Raw genomic sequence first — 22,720 nt, 5'->3', positions numbered from 1 at the left:
AAATAACATGACACAATTTGTAACTGCCAAGTCCAGTTTTGCTGTTACATGTAAGCCAAGAGAGCTGGTAATTACGCTAGGTTACAGTTGACTGACTTATTTTACCTCGGACAATGTGACTGAATAAAATGTATTTCTTTAATAGTCTGACAGTTTGACATCATGAGACGTATCATCTCTCCCCTGCCCGTTATTTTGAAAAAGTATACATATTTCTAAATTATAACTTATCATAGACGCTAACCACAAAGCTAGCTAATGCCATGGCTATCAGTGGGAGACCGCTAACATTAATGCGCCTTGAAAAACACAACAAACTTATTCTGCCTAAATAAAGTAATGATTACTGTATTTATAACTAGTATATTTGTAGTTCCAGTCTCTGCATTGTAAATCGTAAGTTAGGCTCGTGAAGAGTGAACGAAAGTGCGTGACTTCGTTCAGACGCCGCATTAACGAGTCAAATAATGGATTACACGAGTCATCATCAGTAACGTTAGTAGATTTTAGAAGGCAGGCAGCAAATGATGATTGAAAATGGTTTGTTGTAGCTTGATGGATAGAATTAAAAGTGCATGTAAAGGGATAAGCAAGTTGACATTGTAATTATAAGGTGGCTCATATTTATACTGTATATAGTTTATGTTTTGCTGTTGTTGTTATTTATCAGAACTTCTAGAACTTAACTGAATATTTTTTTTTCCAGTCTTGCTAAAAGTTATATTTATAAAGCTTACCACATCTATTAATACTGGTAACTTTGATTTTTTGTTTTTGTTAGCCTATTGTGTTTTCGTCCAAACGACTTTAAGTTTCATATCTTAAGTTTGTATTTTTATACATTTTATTTATCAGAACTTTAATATATTTTATGTTCCTCTGTTCTGTTGTAACAATAAAACAAACAAGTTTATTTTTAAACTGCATTATCATATTATTTTAGAGAGGCTGGGGATCATGAATAACTACAAATAACTGATGTATAAGGGAAATCTGTTTGTGTTTTTTTACGCGTTTCTGTTATTTTATTTTTTTATTTTTTATATATATCGGCTGATATATCGGAATATCGGATTTTTAAGTGACCAAATATTTGTATCGGTATCGGCCTTAAAAATCCTTTATCGGTCGGGCTCTAATTAAAATAGTCCATTTGACTCCAGTGGTTCAACCTTTAATATTATGAAGCGACAAGAATACATTTTGTGAGCAAAAAACAAACTAAAATAACGACTTTATTCAGCAACAACTTCACGTCTGTGTCAGTCTTCTACGTAGTTTATGTTGGTCAGCTCCTGCGTCAGCATACACGCTCATGTGAACAGCATCGGCCAATGGTAAGCCGGCATGCTGGTGTAGCTCTGACATAACTCTGAAGCGCTGCACTGTATTTACTACATCAATATTATTGGAGACTGACTCAAATGTGAAGAAATAGTTGAATAGTTATTTTTGTTGTTTTTTTGCACACAAAGTATTCTCTTCGCTTCATTAAATTAAGGCTGAACCACTGGAGTCACATGGACGATTTTAACAAAATTCATAGTTTTTACTACCTTTCTGGACCTTGATAGTGTTCATTAAATAGCTGTCCATGGAGGGGTCGTAGAGCTCTCAGATTTCATCAAAAATATCTTAATTTGTGTTCCGAAGATGAACAAAGGTCTTATGGGTTTGGAACGACATGAGGGTGAGTAATTAATGACAGAATTACAATTTTTGGGTGAACTAACCCTTTAATTATGAGATGTCGGATGTTCTAATACTCTTTTCTTCATAGGATTTGAGTCATGTTGTATCTGGAGAATCAGGAGACGAGGACATTCCCCCTCCCACAGTATCCCTGCCAAAACTGGCAGCCCTGTTGAGAGTTTTTAGCACAGTTGTGCACAGTATCGGAGAACGTTTCAACCCCATCCGAGGGCCGCCGATCACAGAAGCATATGTCACTGATGTTAGTATTCAACACACATGAACTGTTTCAATTATGTGTGCTGCAATACAAATAGATAATCTAAGATAAATTGCTGTCAATTATAGATATACTATTTTTAACCTGTTTAGAGCACACATACAGTCCTTTACTGATCTGACTAAATTGTTTGTTTTCTCACAGGTTTTGAACCGTGTTTTGGCTTGTGTCACCACAGCCAAGCAGGTGTTTTTCTCGGAGGCGGTGCTGACAGCAGGAAACGAGTGTGTGTCTGTCTTGCTGGTAAGCGTGGACCTGGGCAGCCTGTTGATTGATGCTGTGATCTCTTATGGCCTAGACCAGCTGGACAGCTGCAAGTGCTGCGGACCAGAATACAGCATGTCTGTCCTCACGCTGCTTACACTGGTAGGACTTGACTCGATTAATCCAATAATCGATTGATCTGGCTAGAATTGATGGGCTTCATGTAAATATTTCATCAGCCATACTTTGGCCTCTCTGCAGCTGTTTTTCTGTTTATTTATTTTAGAGCTGCAACTAACGATTATTTTTTCTGTCGACTAATCTAACGATTATTTTTTCGATTAGTCGACTAATCTAACGATTATTTTTCCGGATTAATCTTATGATTCTTTTTTACTGATTATTGTACTTCAAAGAGGGTAGTGAATTTGTATATTATTTTAACATGAAATCAATGAATGATGACAATATTTATTGTATTTCAGGAAGGGTAGTGTACATAGTAGGCTATGCCATTTTATAAAGAAATATATGAACACAAGAAGCTTTTTAAACATAATATATAATGATACTATTCATCATAAAATGTATACAGAGTAGGCCTAATTAGGAAAAGTTGTTTACTATAGGCTAGTAGTTGAGTATGATTTACTTATTGATTTGTGTCAATAGTAAACGAAAATGCACTTGTATTTATCTGCAAAAGGTTCACATACAGGAGCTTTCAGCATAGTTTTAATATAGTATAACTAGTCGTCTATTTTGAAGATACATGTGCATAAACAACGACTAAAGCTGCCAGAAGTTTTAGCCCAAACTTCAAAGACACATTTAAATGATTAAAGCTAGAGGCATATCTTAACTTTAATGTTACTTTAATCATGCAAACTACCTATATACAGCATGTTATTATGCATATGTGTTTGGGACAGAGCGGAACCAGGTCGCATTAACAGGAGATATATGCAGCCCATAATAAATAAAAGCACGAGACGTACTGGGGTTGGAGAAGAACCCCGGAAAATGTGACCGTCTGTTGCAATACACGCGCCACGGTTCAGCTGCGCGAGAGAACACTGGCAGCAGGGTTGCCAGGTTTACACAACAAAACCCACCCATTCGTTACTCAAAACTAGTCCAAAACAAGCCCAATCGCGTTTCGGGGAGGTTCTCTGGTAAACATCAAGTTCGGGGGGTTAAATATGTGTGTTTTTTTGCAGGGCTGCCGGCTAAAATTCTCATTCCCGGGGCTAAATATCACATAATTGGGATCGCTTCAACCCGCGGACATGAGACACAGCCCGCGGCAACAGTGTAGAAGTAGCCCAATTCCGCGGAAAAAAACGGGACTTGGCAACACTGACTGGCAGTGTGAAAGCTCCCGCTCTCCACGCGCACAGCACCTGCTCTGCCACCGCGCGCAATGTGAAACCGGCATTACAGAGCGAACAAAGCACAGTTTTATTCGGCTTCTGTTTAAAGTACTCCCACACTTTTGAATGTCGCGGTCTGGCTTTATATGATAAATGATCATTTTCACTATGCCCGGGAGCAGAAGCTGCCATTATTCTAGATATTCTGTTCCATTCTAGAACGTAAATAATGTGCCGTCGACGCATTTCACGCACGTCGACGTATTTTCGTAGTCGACGTCATCGACGACGTCGACGCGTCGTTGCAGCCCTAATTTATTTATTTTTATTATGATTTAATACATTTTTGTTTGGGTGGTTGTAGATTGTTGACCAGATAAACACCAAACTCCCAGCTGCTTTTGTTGAAAAGTTGTTGGCCCCAAATTCCCAACTCTTGGAGCTGCGCTTCCACAGAGAGAGAGAGGTACGATCAGTTGTATACGGTTATATAAATTAATCAAACGCAACGTGGCAAACTGCATTGAGTTAACACATTTTAAATGGGTTTGTGTCACAGGTGATGGCTGCAGCACATGGAGTGTATCATGCTGTGCTGAGCCTGAAAAACATCCCTATCCTGGAGGCAGCTTATAAACTGGTCTTGGGCGAGATGGGCTGTGCACTGAACAGTTTGCTGAACCCTCTCGGTTTGTCTGCCGCTTGTCCTCACATACAACATCCTGCTTTCAGCCAGCTGCAGTTCAGCCCAGAGAGAGCCGAGTTTATCCTCATCTTCAACCTCAGTGCTCTCACCACCATTGGCAACACCAAGAACTCCCTCATCGGGGTCAGCATGATTTCAAACTCTTTTTCTTAAATTCTCAAACAACCGTTTTGAGATGCTGTCGTATTCTGTAACTTTTACGCCATTGTTATCAGTTCTGTGAAAGCAATTTTTGCAGCCATACAAGGAAATGTGTAAAAGTGTAATAACACTTATCTTTTATGTGTTACAGATGTGGGCTTTGTCCCCTACGGTGTTTGCCCTGCTCAGTCAGAATCTTGTTGTAGTTCACTCTGATTTGGCGGTTCATCACCCTGCTGTCCAGTATGCAGTGCTCTACACTCTCTACTCTCACTGCACCAGGTAACAATTTTTAGCAATATTTCACAATATTACTTTTATTATGTTTAGTGTGTTCATGCTGCACATCAACAGAAAACAGCACAGACTAAAATATTGTCTGTGCTGACAATATTTAAAATATTAAAATATAAAAAAACGCAATTGGATATTGTCCTTCAACCAATCAGACCCCAAGAGGCGTGATCAACGGGCATCAATCCATCGCTTCTCCATCCGTCATTGTGTTAAACCTGCCAATAGCGCACCAGGTGGATAAGCCAGTCTGTGATTGGTTCCCGCAAAAGTGTAACAGAAGCAGTAGAAATGAATGTACAGGTTTCCAGACTGAGTTGCAGGGTGAAATCAAATCGCCGGCAGATCAGGCTGGGTTTACCCAGTCTAGCTTATCCACGTTGGGTGCACGAAATAGACACTGAATGCAGTCAAAATGTGCCATTGGAGAAGCGCTAATTAATGCGCACGGAAATAAATCACAAATTTATTGGTCAAAAAGCAGGAGAAAGTAATTCAGAATTCAGAATGGTTTAGCAAGTGGCAGTGTGGTTTCATGAATTATGCAATGCTATATGGTTGTATGCCAGATTGTAAGTGTTTTTTTTTTCTTCTCCAGTGTACATAAAACTGTCTAAGAACACTGTCATTCGACTCGCCCATAAGCTTGAATTGAGCCTCACTTGCATTATAGACTGCTGCCTTTCTCTCTCTCTATTTCTCCTTAGACATGATCACTTTATCTCAAGCAGCCTGAGCTCGTCGTCTCCATCCCTTTTCGACGGTGCTGTCATCAGCACAGTTACCACGGCAACCAAAAGGCATTTCAGCACGCTCCTTAATTTGCTGGGTATGCTGCTCAGCAAGGATCATCTCAACCCTGAGGCGAGGTATAGAGCTCACTCTGCCTGTCTATAATGAGCCTTGTTGGGATTAATTTATCTGAACCACTGGCTCTTTCAGCTGCTACAATCACTTGTACAATGAATTGCACCTTTCTTTTTCATCTTAATTTTTTTTTTAATGTAATTCCTTACTTGTCTGCTAAACAGAAGTGTTTTCAATATTCAAATTCAATAAATTCTCAATTTTCTATTAAGCAAATTTTTGCTAGCTTATTTCTTATTTATTGTGCTCAGTATCATGATGGGTTTTTTTTTTTGTTTGTTTTAACTTTTCCCTGATTCCTTAAACTTAAATTAGATTTTCAGTATTGTCTTGGACCCCACTGTATGTAATTTCCCTGTATTACCTTAAGACTATAACAGTTATTTGTCTTTTTTACCACCCATTTTAGGCGGCTGTTACTCACTTGGTCTTTAGAGGTGTCTTTGATGATGAAGAAATCTGAAACTTACTCCCCTCTGTTCTCACTCCCGTCCTTCCTCAAATTCTGCAAAGGGTTACTGGCAAATTGTGAGTTAATATCCTTATTATTAATTCTGCATTGAGTTACTAGAGGCAAAACAATGTTATGGACATCAAATAATTCTCCAGATTAGTAGGCGGGTAAACAAATAATGGTTTAAGAAAATAATAATCTGGTGACCAAGTTAATGTACATTTACATCTTGGTATTCCTCTGTGCAGCCTTGAATGAAGACCCCACCATATGTCTGCAGGCATGTAACAGTCTACAGGTTCTGTCGGCTTCCTTGACCACAGAGCTTCTCCAGAGGTAATCACACTTCCTCTTGTTAGGCACTGTCTTCCTGCATGAACATTCATTAGTGCTGCAACTTTTCCTGCTGCTCTTGGAGGCAGGGGTAAAAAAAAAAAATCTTGTCCAGGGTTTTTCCTGGGTCAAAAATGGTCTTCGGTGGTGGCTGACAGACATGGTCATCCATACACACACACACACACACACACACGCACAGTAAAAAAGTACCCTACCCACGTGATCTGCAAGCGCAATACTGACAATACATTTTAAATAAATTCAAAGAAAGTTTGTAACTTTTGCTTATCTTATTTTGATCCCACATGAAAAAATACTGTAGTATATTATAGTAAAATTACTCTAGTAAATACTATAGTGTTTTTGAACTGTACTATAGTAAATATACTACAGTAAATAAACAAAGTGTAGTAAATACTATAATATACTACAATTTACTGTTGTATCTTTACTATAGTATGGTTCAAAAACACTATAGTAATTTTACTATAATATACTATAATATACTATTGTATTTTTTCATGTGGGATACCTTGATGTTTGTTTTTGTTCCTCATTTTTACACTATTTACTGATAATTGTTTTGGTATATAATCATATCAATATTAAAAAGTAGTATTTAAAAAATGAACAAATAGCCTAATTTTCTGCCATATACAATTTCATAAAATTATCAGCTAGCTAACAACAACTTTGTTCTGGGTTCACCTCACTCCAGTCTAAACTAAGTGATTTATAGGCTATTTATTTTACTACACATTATGAACATAAATAAGCTGAAAGACTGTGGATAATTAAAACTAACTCTTACACCCACTCTTGCTAAATTGGGTAAGCACACTTGTGTTCTCATTTCAGGTGTTCTGAGTAAATTTAAACTGATTCGTGAGTTCAGTGTTGGACAGATCAGTTGTTCTAACCAGTCGTTAAAGTGATTCGGTTCAAAGGAGTCATTAGGTTGCGAATCGGACATTAGCATACGCTTTGTGTGTGAATCCCGTCTGTTAGAACATCGCGAAAGATTTGTCAACACACAGAAAACACTTCATAACCGGATAGGATTTGTTTCCCGTTTATTGAAAGTATGCTTTATGTCAGCTGGTCAGAGAATCAGTCAATGTTTTTTGAGCGCATTTCACACCCAGCGGTAATGAAAGGAAAACATCGTCTGATAGCGCCACGTGCAACATGGATTCGGTCTTCCGACCTTTTGATTTTGATTAACGTAATATGTGAAATATTAGAAAGCTAAGAATGCTTATTTTGAAGACGGAGAGAGTGCGAGCGAGGGAGGAGCTCTGATCGTCTCTCTGTCACTCACTTACAAGCAGTGATGCCAGTAACGCGTTACTTAGTAACGCGTTACCCTAATCTGACCACTTTTTCCAGTAACGAGTAATCTAACGCGTTACTATTTCCAAACCAGTAATCAGATTAAAGTAACTTATCCAAGTCACTGTGCGTTACTATTTTTGTCATTTTCCTTACTAAAAATATATATTTTTGCTTTCTTGTTGAGTCTCAGCAGGGGTTTTCCTGCATAGAGGAGAATTACGAGGCGGCCACTCCGTCTCAAGACAGGCAGTCACTTGCTCAGATTAGGCATGTCGTGATCATAAATAATCATCAGAAATATATATTGTCACATTATCCTTCAGCAATTATTATTCGCATATTATTATTTGCTAGCAGCCTACAAAGTCATCTAAAGCCATTCCATAGCTGAATGTATGTCTTTCCTCCGCTGTAACTTAGCTCAATCATTCTCCGTTCAGCAAAACTGCGCGTCGCGTTCGGTTCCAGTCAGCAGCTGCTCGGTAAAGCTCACTCCAATATGAAATATTCCCGTTATTGATATGTTGATAAAATAATTTATCTTGCTGGAGTTTATCTAGCGGTTTCTGAAAGATGTTGTGCTCGAGCTACCCAGGTGACAACACAAGGACTATTAATTAGCATCACACGCCCAATAACCGGAATTTAAAACTGAAGAAACAAATAATCAGTGAATGTTTGGACCGATATAGGCTACATAGTAGACTAGGATTTGTGCGCTCAACGCTCATCTTCTCTTTATGCCGTGAACTTTTCAATGTGCGCTGCACTGCACACTCTGATTCCATGTTGCTTTAAGCGCATCATTCTGCACACGGGATGCGCATAAGCGCTTTGTTGCCGCTCTGTTTTGAAGCGTTTCATATATTTTCATAGTTTTGTGCACTTAAAGATTATTAAAAAATATATTGTTCTCACGTATCGATCATATAATTGTTGTCCCTTTACAGAGCTGCACATCAGGTTTACAATAAACTATAAATCTTGTAATTTTATATTATTTGTGTAGGCCCATATAATTATTTATATTCATATATAAATATAAATTAAAAAAATAAATATAAATTGTTTTTCATAAATGTATTTAATAAGAACACAAAGTAATTTGTACCTTTTCATTAACATGTTTAGATTTTATAAAATTAGTCAAAATATTTTTTTTGTAGATACAATTTCAGGAGATACATTGTTGACGTTACTGTTAAAAATGCACTTTCCAATAAAGTGTTGGCAAAAACGGTTGTCATTTCTATGTTGAGGCTGCAGAGGTGTTGTCGGCAACTGATGAATGTAACTAATAAAGTAACTTGTAATCTAACTTAGTTACTTTTAAAATCAAGTAATCTGTAAAGTAACTTAGTTACTTTTAAAATCAAGTAATCTGTAAAGTAACTAAGTTACTTTTTCAAAGTAACTGTGGCAACACTGCTTACAAGCGCAGCAACTATTCTACATCACTCATAAATCACAATAACTCATCAAATAAAGCTTTGGCGGGACAAAAATTTGTTTTGGCAGCCGCCAAAAAATTTTCAATGTAGGAAAAACCCTGTTGTCTGATCAGCAATGGTTCTGTCCCCTCTTTCTGTGCAGGTGTGTGGACGTGTGCCGCGTGCAGCTTGTCCACTCAGCAGTCCGAGTCCGGCAGGCCTTTGGGAAATTGCTGAGATCTGTACCCATGCATGTCGCGTTGAGGTTCGCCAGACTCCTTTTCATCTGCCTCCAATCCACACAATAGAAACCTGGGGGTGGAGAAATAATACTTACCTTGTAGTTTTATCTCTAGCTGTAGTTGATATGATGGTAATTGTCGGCTTGTCTCCCAGCAGTGCCCATAGTCACTCTGAGATTAAGGAGATTTCTCTGGCCATCCGCCGACACATGAGCAAAGTGCCTAGCAACACATTCCACCCACAGGACTTCTCTGACCTCATTGGGTTTATTCTGTATGGAACGGTCCACCGTGGAGGGTGAGTAGGCAGCCAGGATGTCATTTCTCTATTCTCACCTTTTTGAGAACACATGGGTACATGTTTGTTCTTTTGAATATATTTGTTAGTGGATCTTATTGAACCCTGTAATGTAGAGGATCCTCAGCTGAAATAAAATCTATTTGTGCAGGTGCTGTCATATTCTGAATTGTTTAATAGATATTCATTCTTTCATTTGCAGTAAAGAGCCCTGGTTGGAGAGACTGTACCACAGCTGTCAGCGGCTGGAGAAGAAAGACTCTGCTATGGTGCCCCGTGTCCTGCTGAAGACTGAAGCAGTGCTGTGGCAGTGGGCAGTGTGGGAGGCTGCTCAGTTCACTGTTCTTTCTAAACTCCGTACCCCTCTGGGACGAGCCCAGGATACTTTCCAGACCATAGAGGGTTAGTGAATTGTCGCTTTGGGAATTTGTATTAACTTACCCCAAAGCCAGTCCAAGTTTTATTAAAGCAGTAGTTCATATCGTTGAAGTTCTGACACAATTTTCTGACCTTATGTCTTTCAAAATCTATATGACTATATATTTTGAAGACTGATTAAAAATAATTAACTGGAATACATTATGGGTAACTAATTATTTTTGACTTTTTATTTATTTTGAGTTATTACAATATAGTGTGAAAAGTCTCATGTTCTTCAAGGGTCCTTGTGTTTGCCATGTAAATAGCCTCAATGCTAACATGGTGTTAAATGTAATAAACTTATGTTCTTCAAGGCTGCATTTATTTGATCAAAGAACAGTAATACTATGAAATATTACAATTAATTTTTGAAATCATTCTAATTTGCTGCTATAGAAACATTTCTTATTAATGTTGAAGACCGCTGTGCTGCCTAATATTTGTGTACCGTGATGCATTTTGTTTGGACTCTTTATGAATAGAAAGTTTATACTAGATGCTTGTAGTATATTTTTATGAATGGAAAGAACAGCATTTATTTGTAATGGAAAACTTTTGTAACATTAGTAAATGTCTTTACGGTCACTTTCGAATCATTTATAGCTCATGCTGAAATAAAATATTAATATCTTTAAAAAGTCTTAATGACTGTAAACTGTGAGCGTGTTGTTTGTATGAATCAACATTTTATCCCTGTACTGGTGTAGGTATGATCCGCAGCCTGGCGGCTCACAGTCTGAACACAGAGCAGGAGTTGAGTCACTGGAGTGGAGGTGAGAGTGATGAGGGTCACCACACCAATCAGCTCCGCCTGGCTCTACTCCTGCAGTTCCTAGAGAACCTGGAGAAACTCATGTACAATGCTTATGAAGGCTGCGCCAGTGCTCTCACTGCACCACCAAAGGTCTGTCCTCTGTATATAGACAGCTAGCCTTTATGTTAACATTGTGGAGTGCTAGTAAAAAATATTTTTCCAGGACTATTAATGGGGGTTACTTGCATCGTTACTGACATTTTCATCTTTATTTTTGTCTGTTTTCTCTCTCTCTCTAATTAGGGTATCAGAACGTTTTTTTACACAAACAGACAGACGTGCCAGGACTGGCTAACCAGAATTCGTTTGGCACTGATGAGAGTGGGCCTTCTCTCAGGTCAGCCAGCAGTCACGGTCCGTCATGGCTTTGACCTGCTCTCTGAGATCAAGAACAGCAGTGCACAGGTAAGACTTAAACCAGTGTTATATATAATACGAAAATATGAATTAAACAAAAATACAATCTTAAGTGAACTTTTAGGTGTTTCATTGTCCTGCACACATTTAATTTAATATAATACATGTAACATTTTGTGAACATAAGACTGAAAAATGTTGAAGGCCCCTGACTTTAAACGATTACCATAAATCTTCCCAACACAGCTCCTTTTTTAGATATTTTTTTTTGCTTTGTGCATTGCCCTGTAGGGTCCAGAAATGGAGGTGCCTGTCACCATGCTGGTGGAGGCGTTGTGTGCGCTGAGATGCCCTGAGGCCATACAAGGTCTGGCGGCCTGGAGTCTGGCCAACACTGGCAAGAGTCTGGGCTGGCTGGGCTCAGTGGCACTGCAGGCAGAAGGAAAGTAAGTGTTTTGTGTTCTGAAAATATTTAACCAGGTTAATACCATACAAATTTGTCTAGTCTGTGTTCTCATCAAATGTTGGTTGCATTGTTCCCAAGGTTTGAAAAGGCAGCATTGGAGTACCAAGAGCAGCTGTGTGCTGTGACTGGGATGGACTGCTCTATCAAAGGCTTTGATCGCTCCCTGTTGAAACTCACTGGCACAAATTCCTCCAGCCCTAAACACAACGCTAGTGGTGAGGAGTTTACACAAATCACACTAAACCCCTGACATGTTAACTTGATGGGGGTGGAGGGAATTGATTCACATATGAATCACAATTCTATCTTCTACCGATTTAAATTGAATTGTTGCACATCTCCAAGCAACAGACTGGTGTTTTTGAATGAAATGTTTAAGTGAATTATTCAATGACCCATTCATACAGATGGTGATGAATTGCTTTGTTTCTAAATGAATCAGCCATTTGAATTAAAATGATAGTTCACCCCAAAATGAAAATTAGCCCATGATTTACTCACCCTCAAGTCATCCTAGGTGTATATGACATTCTTCTTTCAGACGAAAACAATCGGAGTTATGTTAGAAAATATCCTGGCTCTTCCAAGCATTATAATTGCAGTGAATGGCAGCCCAAAATTTGAATTCGGGGGTTGGTAAAGGCCTTCTGAAGCAAAGCGATGGATTTGTGTAAAAAAAAAAGATCCATATTTAAAACTTTGTAAAAACAAATATCTAGCTTCCTCCAGATCGCCTTGCGTATTCAACTCGCGCAGAAAGTGTAACGCCTCTCACAGTTCAAAATGTTTACGCTATGTTCAACGTCATTTACACCAGTTACACTTTTTTTTGTAAGTTGAATACAGAAGGTGGTTCGCCTGAAGCTAGATATTTTAAAGTTTTAAATGTATATATTTTTCTTTCACAAATCCATCAATTAGCTTCAGAAGGTGTTTATTAACCCCCGGAGCTGTGTGGGTTACTTTATAATGGATGGATGCACTTTTTTCAAGCTTCAAATTTGTGTCTGCCATTCACTGTCATCATAAATCTTGGAAGAGCCAGGACATTTTTTAATATAACTCTGATTGTATTCTTCTTAAAGAAGAATGTCATATACACCTAGGATGGCTTGAGGGTGAGTAAATCGTGGGCTAATTTTTTCATTTGTGGGTGAATTATCCTGTTAAAAGATACATTATGGTTATAACCATGAATCGCTATCATCCAGAAATGAAAGATGAGAAGCAAACACAATTTTTTATTTTATTTTACTACCACTTGAATTGAATCATGAGATTAAAAAAAAATCCTATTCTTAGTCTTTAATGATTTTAGAAGTTGACCCCTGATCAATTTTATTATGTTTCTGATTGTATCTGTCCTTACTGCTTTAATAGGAGAGGGAAGAAAAACGGTGTTGTTGAAGTCCAGTGAGTGTTCTCCAGAGGTGCTGAACTTCCTGGCTAATAAGGCCTGCGAGTGTTACGTAGCCCTGAGCGACTGGGATTCCGTGCAGGAGTGGCAAGCCAGCATGATGAACCTCAAAAAGAACAACAGCAGTTCCAGTGTCAACCTCAAGACAGACTTTAACTACATCAGGTGTGAAGCAGCAGAACCGTTGACTGTCCTGACTGTAGGTATGCAAGTTGTTCATTTAAATAATTGTTTTGGTCTGTCTGTCCGTCCTCTAGAGCTCTGAGCAGGTTTGAGGAGGGGGATTTTGCAGAGTGCCGTGCCCAACTGGAGCTGCTCCCCGGGGAGGATAATGGCCTTCTCAACTCTACAACTAAAGACAAGATTGGTATGATCACATCCTATACTATATCCATTGTCATGGAAAACCAGGAAGTAGTTGGGAATTATTGGGATAAGACATGGCAATAAAAAGAAAATATTGGGAATTATCATTGTTTTCGTTATAATTTCTATATATGCTCAGCAAAAAAAAAGTTTGACAAGAAATTGCTATTTGTTAGGATGGTCGCCATTTAAATAATTTTTTTTTTGAAAATGAAAAAAAAAATACTTGTCCTTTTAATCATAAACCTTTTTAATCATGATCCATTTGTTTCCAATTGGTCAGAACATGTGCAATCAATATTTATGATCAGCTTCACTCATTTTGGTGCGGTATTAATTAATGGTCTTTTGTTTTGACAGACCTGAAAAGGCTTCTTCCTGCTGTGTTGAGTCCAGACCCGTCAGAACTCCAGAAGGCTATTGAGGTACAGCTCCTCAGAAGCGCTGTGGGAGCCATCACTGCAACCAATCACGAACAGGACCAGAAGGTTCTTGCATCATCTGAGTAAGTAGATGTTTCTACTGTAAATTTTCCTCTTTGAGTATCGAGTGTTTTTTGATGGCTGTTCTACTTTTTGGTATTCATCTTCAGCACCCTGGTGAAGTACCTGAAGCAGACAGGTCGCATCTCTCTGGGTCCACTGCGTCTCTCCACTCTCACCCTGTCTGACTCCTTGCCCACCCTCAGCACCCTGCAGCTGCACTGTGCCAACTCTATAGAGAACTCTCTCTGTAACCAACACCCAGAGGTTTGAGGCTCCACATCAACCTCATAAATGTGCAAATACATTATCACTTGGTCATTTCCCTTTAAAAAAAAATTCCTGTTCTTTGTTTTTCTTTCTGTAGGACTGTCTTATTCCACTCTTCAGTGAAGCTTTGACCACCTGCAAGCAGCAGGATGTTCAGCCTTGGCTGCATGCTCTCCGATACACCACTTTCCAGCGGCAGCTCTTCCAAAAACTCAAAGGTAAGTTCTCTATCTCTTATGTATAAGTGACTTAAGGCCCTTTCACACCGGACGCGTAACGAAAAAGCGAAGCGGAAAAAGCGAATATTTCGTGTGCGAATAGTTCGCGTCAAAACCATTCACACCAGCCGCGACGCGAGTTTGCGACGTTTCCGAGCTCCAACATTCCAAAACATTCACAGCGACAGCTGAGAAACACGGACACGTAATGATTCAGTGGAGACGAGCTTTTAATTTTCTTTAAAAGACAGAGAAGAAGGTTTTGGGTGCACCCAGTCTTAAAGAACAGAGAGTCTGAAGGGGAGGATGCTAATCTTCTACAGGAGCTAAAACTTTATCATGGCCGGTTAATGTTGAGTGAATGGCTAGTGACATCAACTGGACATTTCATCACCTTTTGTTTCCTTGTATGTGATTGGTTTAAACCTTTTCTGTCGCTGCGAGTGTTAAAAAAAATCGACATCGAAACGAAAAAAAATAAACATAGTTTTTTCCCCGCAGCACATTCGCGTTCGGTGTGAAAGCTCTCATTACACAAACAGCTGATCAAAAAAGTCAACATTGCGTCCAGTGTGAAAGGACCTTTATGAATACGAATTCTTGTTTAAAGTGTATCAGTTGGATCGACAGGGTTATTAACAGTTATTGTAAGCGTAGATTTATCACTGAAAATGGTATCGTACTATATCTACTCTTTAAAAAGCCTCATGGTAAAAATTGAACACTATGGCATTGGCAACAGCTTTCTTGTCTGGTGTTTTGCTTCAGTGGTTGGGGCAGAACTGGCAGTTTCTTTAATTTTTCTCACCTCCATTTGCTCAAAAACACTGTTTGTAGTCAACGTTTAAAACGGGATGACTACAAGCACAGAGGGTTTTTTTTTCGATAGTCCGTCACTACGTTCTGTCCATAATTGCAATTCTTTGCAACCTTTTGCCACTGCCTAAAATGCGCTGGATCTTTCACTGGAAACCGAAAGTAACTCACTCCCGCTAAACATTTACTCTCTGAACTCCCGGGAACCCGGGAACAATACAGGTCGATACCATAATGACTAAAAGTTTGCTAAGAAGTATTTTCTTACTAAAGCATGTGCTATTTGACTCTGGTAAGCGTATCTAGAGTGGACTGGTGGGAGTGGTCTTGGATGGCAAAATGGCCAGTGCATTATGGGTGTTAAGTTTTCTATTTGACAAAAGGGAAGTTTTTCTGTTTTCTCTAGTCAGATAGCACAGATTTAAAAATTAAAAAATGCAACTTTCGTTAACTTGGCTGCCTATACAGTTGAAAGCAGTGAAGTACCCCTTTACCTCTTCAATGATTCCTCTAGGTTCCTCCACTCCAGTGGACTCTCATCTGATGGAACTTTGTTTGACTGCGGTGAAATTTGCTCGTAAGCAAGGAAATATTGCCCTGGCCACTCGTCTGCTGAGCCTGTGCAGCAAGCCATCAGCGGATGACTCTGAAGGTCAGGACCTTGTGCAGAGCTTCAGGCAGCTGTCACTAGAGGGCACTGTTGGTGAAAAGTGGGGACCAGAGCTAGAGATCGAGAAGGCTAAAGTTCTGTTTGCAGCTGGTATGTGTTTTTGAGCTGTCTGATTTGGGCCAGTTTACTTGGTTTTGGTGTGTTTCTGTCTGAATGTTTAAGCACTTCCTCTTCTTCTTTTAGGTCAATCCGTATCTGCTATGGAAATGCTGAGCTCCTGTGCACTTTCGTACTGTCACTCTGGGAAGTGTGAGCGTGCGGCATGTCGCTCTGTGCTCACTTTGTGCAAATGGCTTTTGGCTGACTGGAAAGATCTGACTCCACAACTTAAAATGGTGGTGAAGAGGAACTCTGGCTCTACTAACCTTTCAGCTCTCTCCAAAAACATCTCCGGCCTGTTGGAGCTGCCACTGGAAGATCAGGGAATGCCGCACATTACTACTGAGACTACAGGTAAAACAGACCTGTCTTTGTCTTTTGGACCACATTGACTACCAATATATAAGAATAATATTTGTTTCATGAATTGTTAAGGACCAATGTGATAATAGCATTGCATTTAACAGTGTGACTTTTGGTGTGTATTAGTATTTGATTGGCCTCTCTTTCATGATCACAAAGGTTTGTTTGTTTGTTTGTTTTGTCTACAGTCAGTGTTGGTGTTGGGGAGCCAGATTTTGTCCTTGGGCAGCTGTACCAACTCTCAACTTCTCAGGCTCCTGAAGTGGCCAAATCATGGGCTGCTCTAGCCAGCTGGGCATACAGATGGGGCCGGAAGGTTGTGGACAATGCCAGGTATTTTTAAATATGATAAGTGTTAATATTAGTCAAAAGAAAAAAATGGATGTGCTCATACTGCTGTTTGTTCATAGTCAAGGAGAGGGTGTTCCTTTGCTCCTTGGAGAGAAGAAAGAAATAGGAGAGTTACTCCCAGCAGGCACCAGTGATGAAGACAAGGAAACCATTTTTGGCATTTTGGGTCAAGCCATGTGTCGCCCAGCAGGAATTCAGGTTATGGAGTTCACAGTTTGTACAAATGAGTCTAGATCAGTGGTTCTCAAACTGTGGTAACGCTACACGCTATGGAAATGCAATACCTTTCAAAATATTAGGGTTGGTGAAATAATAATTATTTCATAAATTATAAAAATTTTGAAAGATGCCTTTTGGTGTCAGTTGCTCACCAAGGCTGCATTTTTAAAAAAAATCAAAAATACAGTAAAAACACTAATTTTGTGGAATGTCATTTACAATTTAAAATGACTGTAATTTGAATTTTCAATATAATTACTCCTGTCGTCAGTTTTACATGATCCTTCAGAAATAATTCTGATTTGGTGCTCAAGAAACATTTCCTATTTTTATCATTGTTTAAAACATTTGTGCTGCTTAATGTCTTAGTGAAAATTGTGATTTTCGTTCTTTAAATAAATCTTACTGATATATTCAGTAATTCATTATTTTGTCTATATACACTGCTTTTATGTAGATTTATGCCTTTAAAACTAATGCTGATGTTAAATTTGTTGCACCCTAATATGCAAATAGGTTTGGCTTTGTGTATTCATATGTTATTGTGTTTCTGCAGGATGAAGACATGGCCTTGCAGAATGAAGAGGATGAGGAGGATGACATGGTGGATGTGATTGGCCGACAGCTGTTGAGTGCCTGTCCGTGGCTGTCTGAGGTGGAGGACACTGTGACTGATGGGCTGATCGGAGTGTGGAGGAGAGTGGTAGATCGGATCTTCAGCCTGTACCGGGTCTCATGCAGGGCCTACTTCACCTTCCTCAAACTCAACGCTGGACAGGTCAGAGGATTCCTCCAATATTTATGCACCGATTGAACAAATTTCTAAACCAGAAATTGATCATACATTTCTTGATCATCAGGTGCCCATAGATGAAGACGATCCTAAGCTGCTCTTAAACAGCCAGAACAGCAAACAGAGCAGCGATGATGTAATTGTCATGGCAACCCTTCGTCTGCTACGCTTGCTGGTAAAGCATGCTGGGGAGTTGAGAGAGGGTCTTGAGCATGGCCTGGCATCTACCCCCACTGCGCCCTGGAAAGGTAAGAACATGGATTTTCAATAACGTAATAAACACCTCCCTTTATACATAATGTAGATATTTGTATTAGCATCAGAAGGATTAAGTTGTCTGTTTTCTCGCTAGGTATCATTCCTCAGTTATTCTCCAGACTAAATCACCCTGAGGCCTACATCAGACAGAGCATCTGCAGCCTGCTTTGCAGAGTGGCCCAAGATTCACCCCACCTCATTCTCTACCCTGCCATTGTGGGATCCATCTCTCTTGGCGGAGAGGCTCAGGCAGCAGGTATGTACTGTACTAGAGGCATCCTGATTCCCTTAGGCCATGTGTCCACCAAATGTGTCCATGGTGAACAAAATGTTCCTCCAATCATTTATTTTTTGTATTAATATTGTGATAGTCCGGGAATGTCTTCTGATACCGACATGGATACTCAGAGACCAGTCATATCAGCTTTGTCATTATGAAAATATTTGCATTTTGAAATGCAAAATTTGGAGAGCCTCCTGTGTGCCCTCTTGACACTTTTGCTTGCTTTCACTTAAGTTTTTTGTGATGTTTTGTTAAGATGAACAATCAGAGTGAGCTCTCTCTCACAGTCTGCTTGACACAGATTCAACATGCTCAATCAGCAGAAAAGTGACACACTGGGTCTGACTCGTGCAGATGGTGTGGAATACACTGCAATATAATTTCTGCCTCATTCTGTGATGTAAAGCACGTCAGATCACAAAAGTTATTTATAATAATAATAATTTGTTACATTTATATAGCGCTTTTCTGGGTACTCAAAGCACTTACATGGAAGGGGGGGGATCTCCTCATCCACCACCAATGTTCAGCATCCACCTGGATGATGTGACGGCAGCCATATTGCACCAGAACGCCCGCCACACACCAGCCACACACCAGCTTATTCACACACTTGATTAAATGTTCTCTATCGAACCCTGTTGCATTTGTGTTCATCTCATCAAAAACTTGCACGCTGCATGATAGAAAACAGGCAGATTGGGGTTGGTGAAATCATTTAAGGTTTTTGAAAGATGTCAGTTGCTCACCAAGGCTGCATTTATTTGATAAAAAATAGTTAAATTTTGTGAAATGTCATTTACAATTTAAAATGACTGTTTTTATTAATTTGGTGCTATTATGCACAGCCGAGTAAACGTCACTTGGGTTTACTGTATGTGCGTTGCATGAAGGCGGCTTTCTGCTGCTTACAAATGGACTCTTTTGAGGAGACCGTGGATTGGCATTAATTTGCCGCGCCATGTGCAAATGCACTGCAGGCTCACTCTCGCTCGTATCTTGGGTAAATCATCAACACTATCATCCCTACATGTGTTTTTATTGAACTAAAGGCATCGTAATCAGCTACAACACATTACCCGAGTCTGTTGCTTTCACATTCACACAAATCACGGCACAGTTTGAGTGTATAATACAAACTCAGACCACCTCCTCCAGGTAGTCTCGGGTTTGGTACCCCGGTGCGCACCGGGCTCAGCATGACAGCTTTCATATTAGCAATTTTTCATGCGAACCGTGCCCCAATTTGAACTAAACTGCCAATGACAACGGCTTACAGAGATGGAGCAGCATTTACTGCAAACCGATCAATCCGCTCTGAACAGCGCTGCGCTTCCCCTGCACATTTATTTGTTTAAAAATTTAAGGCTTTGCGATTTCATTATTTTTTTATATAATTTCAGTCAATCGTGCAGCCCTAGATAACCTCGCACAAAACAAATTCTCACTTCACACAAACAAGCTCTGTCTCACATGCTAAACTGTATCGCAAGTGTTCTACTGTGGTAAATGTATTCATCGCACAGACCAAATTATTATTTAATTTTTTTGTAGCACGTGTGACACATGTAGGGATTGTATATTCAAGTTTAGCCTCTTTGGAATAAAAACTAATTTCACCTCTGCCAGGTAATAAGCTGCCATCGTCCCTGCCAACCCTGCTGGGGAACATGCAAGGAGAGGCTCTTTGTGGAGAGGAGAGTGAGATGGGCAGTGGGCCGACTTCTCAGGAGAGCAGCCGTGGGGAGGAGATGGTGATGTATTCTAGCGAGGACCAAGCCATGATGCAGGACTGCTACAGCAAGATCGTAGACAAGCTCTCCTCTGCCAACCCCACCATGGTGCTGCAGGTATTACAGAAAGTTCTTTCTGTTCTGTAAGTGTCTGATTTGTGTTAAAGGCCATTGTGTGTAAGAGTTGTTTTTTTGGTTCTTGTGTGTGTGCAGGTGCAGATGTTGGTGGGTGAGCTGAGGAGGGTCACTCTGCTCTGGGATGAGCTCTGGCTGGGGGTCTTGCAGCAGCAACACATGCATGTTTTGCGCAGGATTCAACAGCTGGAGGACGAGGTGAAAAGAGTTCAGAACAACAACACTCTGCGCAAGTAAGTCATGACCCTGGAAATCGATATAGAAGAAACAACTTCATTGCTGAGCGTGACTCTTGCCTCTTTGAAAATCATTTTAAATTCCTAATCCCTTTTTCTTGTGGTTGTTTTGGGTTAGAGATGAGAAGGTGGCTATTATGAGAGAGAAGCATTCTGCTCTGATGAAACCGGTGGTTTTTGCACTGGATCACGTGCGCAGCATCACGGCTGCTCCAGCGGAAACGCCTCACGAGGCGTGGTTTCAGGAGACGTACGGAGAGGCCATCCACAATGCTCTAGAGAGACTTAGGAACCCTCTTAATCCAGCCAATCCTGCCAGCAGCTGGGTGCCCTTCAAACAGGTTAGGACAGCTGTGTGCACAAGAGTTATGATGGTATGAACAAAGGCCGAAAGGCATGCTCTGCATTTCATGTTTTGAAACTCTACCCATTCTGTCACAGATCATGCTGAGTTTGCAGCAGAGGGCGCAGAAACGAGCCAGTTACCTCCTGAAGCTGGATGAAATCAGCCCGCGCCTGACTGCCATGGCCAACACCGAGATGGCGCTACCGGGGGAGGTGTCTGCTACAGATGCAGTCACCATCCAGAGTGTAGGCAACACCATCACAATCCTGCCAACTAAAACCAAACCCAAGAAGCTCTACTTCTTAGGCTCTGATGGAAGAAACTATCCTTACCTGTTCAAAGGTATGAATAAGTAAGAACATGGGTAAGAACATCACTCAAAAATGAAAATGCATCATTTACTTTACCCTCATGTTGTTCCAAACCCACAGGTCTTAAGTTCATCTTTCAAACCCAAATAAAGATACTGTTAATGGAACTTGAGTGATCTCTATCTCCATTTAAAATCGATTACACTTTCATACTTCAAAAAGTTCATAAAGACATTGTAAAAGCAATTTATATGAATCCAGTGGTTTAATCCAAATTGCTTTATATGATGATGGTTTGGAATGACATGAGTGAGTGAATGATGACAGAATTTTTATTTTTGTATGAACCATCACTTTAATGCATGCCAATTTTGCTGTGTTTTAGGATTAGAGGACTTGCATTTGGATGAGAGGATCATGCAGTTTTTGTCTATCGTCAACACCATGTTCACTAAGGTGAATCAGCAGGAGAGTCCGAGGTTTCACGCCCGACATTACTCCGTCACACCTCTGGGCACCAGATCAGGGCTCATTCAGTGGGTGGATGGAGCCACTCCACTGTTTGGCCTGTACAAACGCTGGCAGCAGCGTGAGGCTGTGGTCCAAGCCCAGAAGGTGAGAGTAACAATTTTCAGAAGTGTTTTATGTAAATTTTCAGTGTTTTACATAACGTGGTTGCCAGGGTTATTATAGTTTGCCAAAAATAAAATCATTAAAAAAAAAAACATTTCCATTACTGCGTTAACTAAAACAAAATATAAATGTATAATTGTAATGGGAAGCACTTATAAACCAGAGAAGCCTGAAGGTCTTGCTGTGCTTTTCCACCAAAAAAGCTTGAAGGTTGAACATTTGAAAATGAAGAAATTAAGGCGGCCATAACAGGACATTTATGTGTACCTTTTCCTAAATTTAGGCACAGGACTCCTTCCAGCAGCCTCAGAATCTTCCAATGGTCCCACGACCTAGTGAGCTGTACTACAGTAAGATCAGTCCTGCCTTAAAGGCTGTCGGGCTTAGTTTGGATGTGTCACGCCGTGATTGGCCATTGAGTGTCATGAGAGATGTTCTACGAGAACTGATGGAGGCCACGCCTCCTAACCTCTTGGCAAAGGAGCTCTGGTGCTCCTGTACCACCCCCAGTGAGTGGTGGAGCGTGACTCAGGTTAGAGGAACCACTATTCACATGTCCGAACCATGTTCTTCAGTGTTAGACCAAATTCATCATACTATAACGCAATCTTTGGTGTCTCGTTTAGTCTTATGCCAGATCCACTGCTGTGATGTCAATGGTGGGGTACATCATTGGATTGGGTGATCGTCACCTTGACAATGTGCTGATTGATATGACGACAGGCGAGGTGGTGCACATTGACTACAATGTCTGTTTTGAGAAGGGTGAGTGCTTGTTCATTTGAGAATGTCCAAACACTTCTTTCGCATAGACATTTAAATACTTCATTGTTCTGACAGGAAAGAGCTTGAGAGTACCAGAAAAGGTGCCTTTCCGTATGACACACAATATTGAGACTGCTTTGGGAGTCACAGGAGTAGAGGGCATCTTTAGGCTGTCCTGTGAACAGGTGAGTTTTTTTTTATTTTATTTATTTTTATCAATTTAATTTTATGTCTAATTTAGACAGTG

At 40.0% G+C, this 22,720-nt stretch overlaps 1 protein-coding gene across 1 annotated transcript in view; it reads left to right on the top strand.

Moving 5' to 3' along the window:
* The window catches only part of smg1 (SMG1 nonsense mediated mRNA decay associated PI3K related kinase), a 47,953-nt gene that overhangs the window by 11,319 nt on the left and 13,914 nt on the right, over nucleotides 1-22,720 (top strand). Inside the window, exons 10-44 of the mRNA XM_079833597.1 lie at nucleotides 1,781-1,954; nucleotides 2,117-2,338; nucleotides 3,914-4,015; nucleotides 4,109-4,378; nucleotides 4,548-4,678; nucleotides 5,398-5,559; nucleotides 5,967-6,085; nucleotides 6,260-6,347; nucleotides 9,276-9,377; nucleotides 9,512-9,652; nucleotides 9,855-10,054; nucleotides 10,780-10,976; nucleotides 11,130-11,291; nucleotides 11,535-11,689; nucleotides 11,788-11,924; nucleotides 13,090-13,291; nucleotides 13,384-13,493; nucleotides 13,853-13,997; nucleotides 14,085-14,241; nucleotides 14,342-14,462; nucleotides 15,793-16,038; nucleotides 16,132-16,401; nucleotides 16,599-16,743; nucleotides 16,821-16,959; nucleotides 17,537-17,758; nucleotides 17,841-18,021; nucleotides 18,126-18,287; nucleotides 19,944-20,164; nucleotides 20,261-20,415; nucleotides 20,537-20,759; nucleotides 20,860-21,106; nucleotides 21,461-21,690; nucleotides 21,992-22,240; nucleotides 22,335-22,473; nucleotides 22,549-22,658. Of these exons, the coding sequence (XP_079689723.1) occupies nucleotides 1,781-1,954; nucleotides 2,117-2,338; nucleotides 3,914-4,015; nucleotides 4,109-4,378; nucleotides 4,548-4,678; nucleotides 5,398-5,559; nucleotides 5,967-6,085; nucleotides 6,260-6,347; nucleotides 9,276-9,377; nucleotides 9,512-9,652; nucleotides 9,855-10,054; nucleotides 10,780-10,976; nucleotides 11,130-11,291; nucleotides 11,535-11,689; nucleotides 11,788-11,924; nucleotides 13,090-13,291; nucleotides 13,384-13,493; nucleotides 13,853-13,997; nucleotides 14,085-14,241; nucleotides 14,342-14,462; nucleotides 15,793-16,038; nucleotides 16,132-16,401; nucleotides 16,599-16,743; nucleotides 16,821-16,959; nucleotides 17,537-17,758; nucleotides 17,841-18,021; nucleotides 18,126-18,287; nucleotides 19,944-20,164; nucleotides 20,261-20,415; nucleotides 20,537-20,759; nucleotides 20,860-21,106; nucleotides 21,461-21,690; nucleotides 21,992-22,240; nucleotides 22,335-22,473; nucleotides 22,549-22,658 (6,036 nt within the window). The remainder of the gene's footprint in view (nucleotides 1-1,780; nucleotides 1,955-2,116; nucleotides 2,339-3,913; nucleotides 4,016-4,108; nucleotides 4,379-4,547; nucleotides 4,679-5,397; nucleotides 5,560-5,966; nucleotides 6,086-6,259; nucleotides 6,348-9,275; nucleotides 9,378-9,511; nucleotides 9,653-9,854; nucleotides 10,055-10,779; nucleotides 10,977-11,129; nucleotides 11,292-11,534; nucleotides 11,690-11,787; nucleotides 11,925-13,089; nucleotides 13,292-13,383; nucleotides 13,494-13,852; nucleotides 13,998-14,084; nucleotides 14,242-14,341; nucleotides 14,463-15,792; nucleotides 16,039-16,131; nucleotides 16,402-16,598; nucleotides 16,744-16,820; nucleotides 16,960-17,536; nucleotides 17,759-17,840; nucleotides 18,022-18,125; nucleotides 18,288-19,943; nucleotides 20,165-20,260; nucleotides 20,416-20,536; nucleotides 20,760-20,859; nucleotides 21,107-21,460; nucleotides 21,691-21,991; nucleotides 22,241-22,334; nucleotides 22,474-22,548; nucleotides 22,659-22,720) is intronic.

The sequence above is a fragment of the Gobio gobio genome, assembly GCF_949357685.1.
Source record: "Gobio gobio genome assembly, chromosome: 1".
Classification (NCBI taxonomy): domain Eukaryota; kingdom Metazoa; phylum Chordata; class Actinopteri; order Cypriniformes; family Gobionidae; genus Gobio; species Gobio gobio.
Note: the sequence above shows the minus strand (reverse complement) of the source record. Positions and strands in the feature narration are given on the sequence as shown.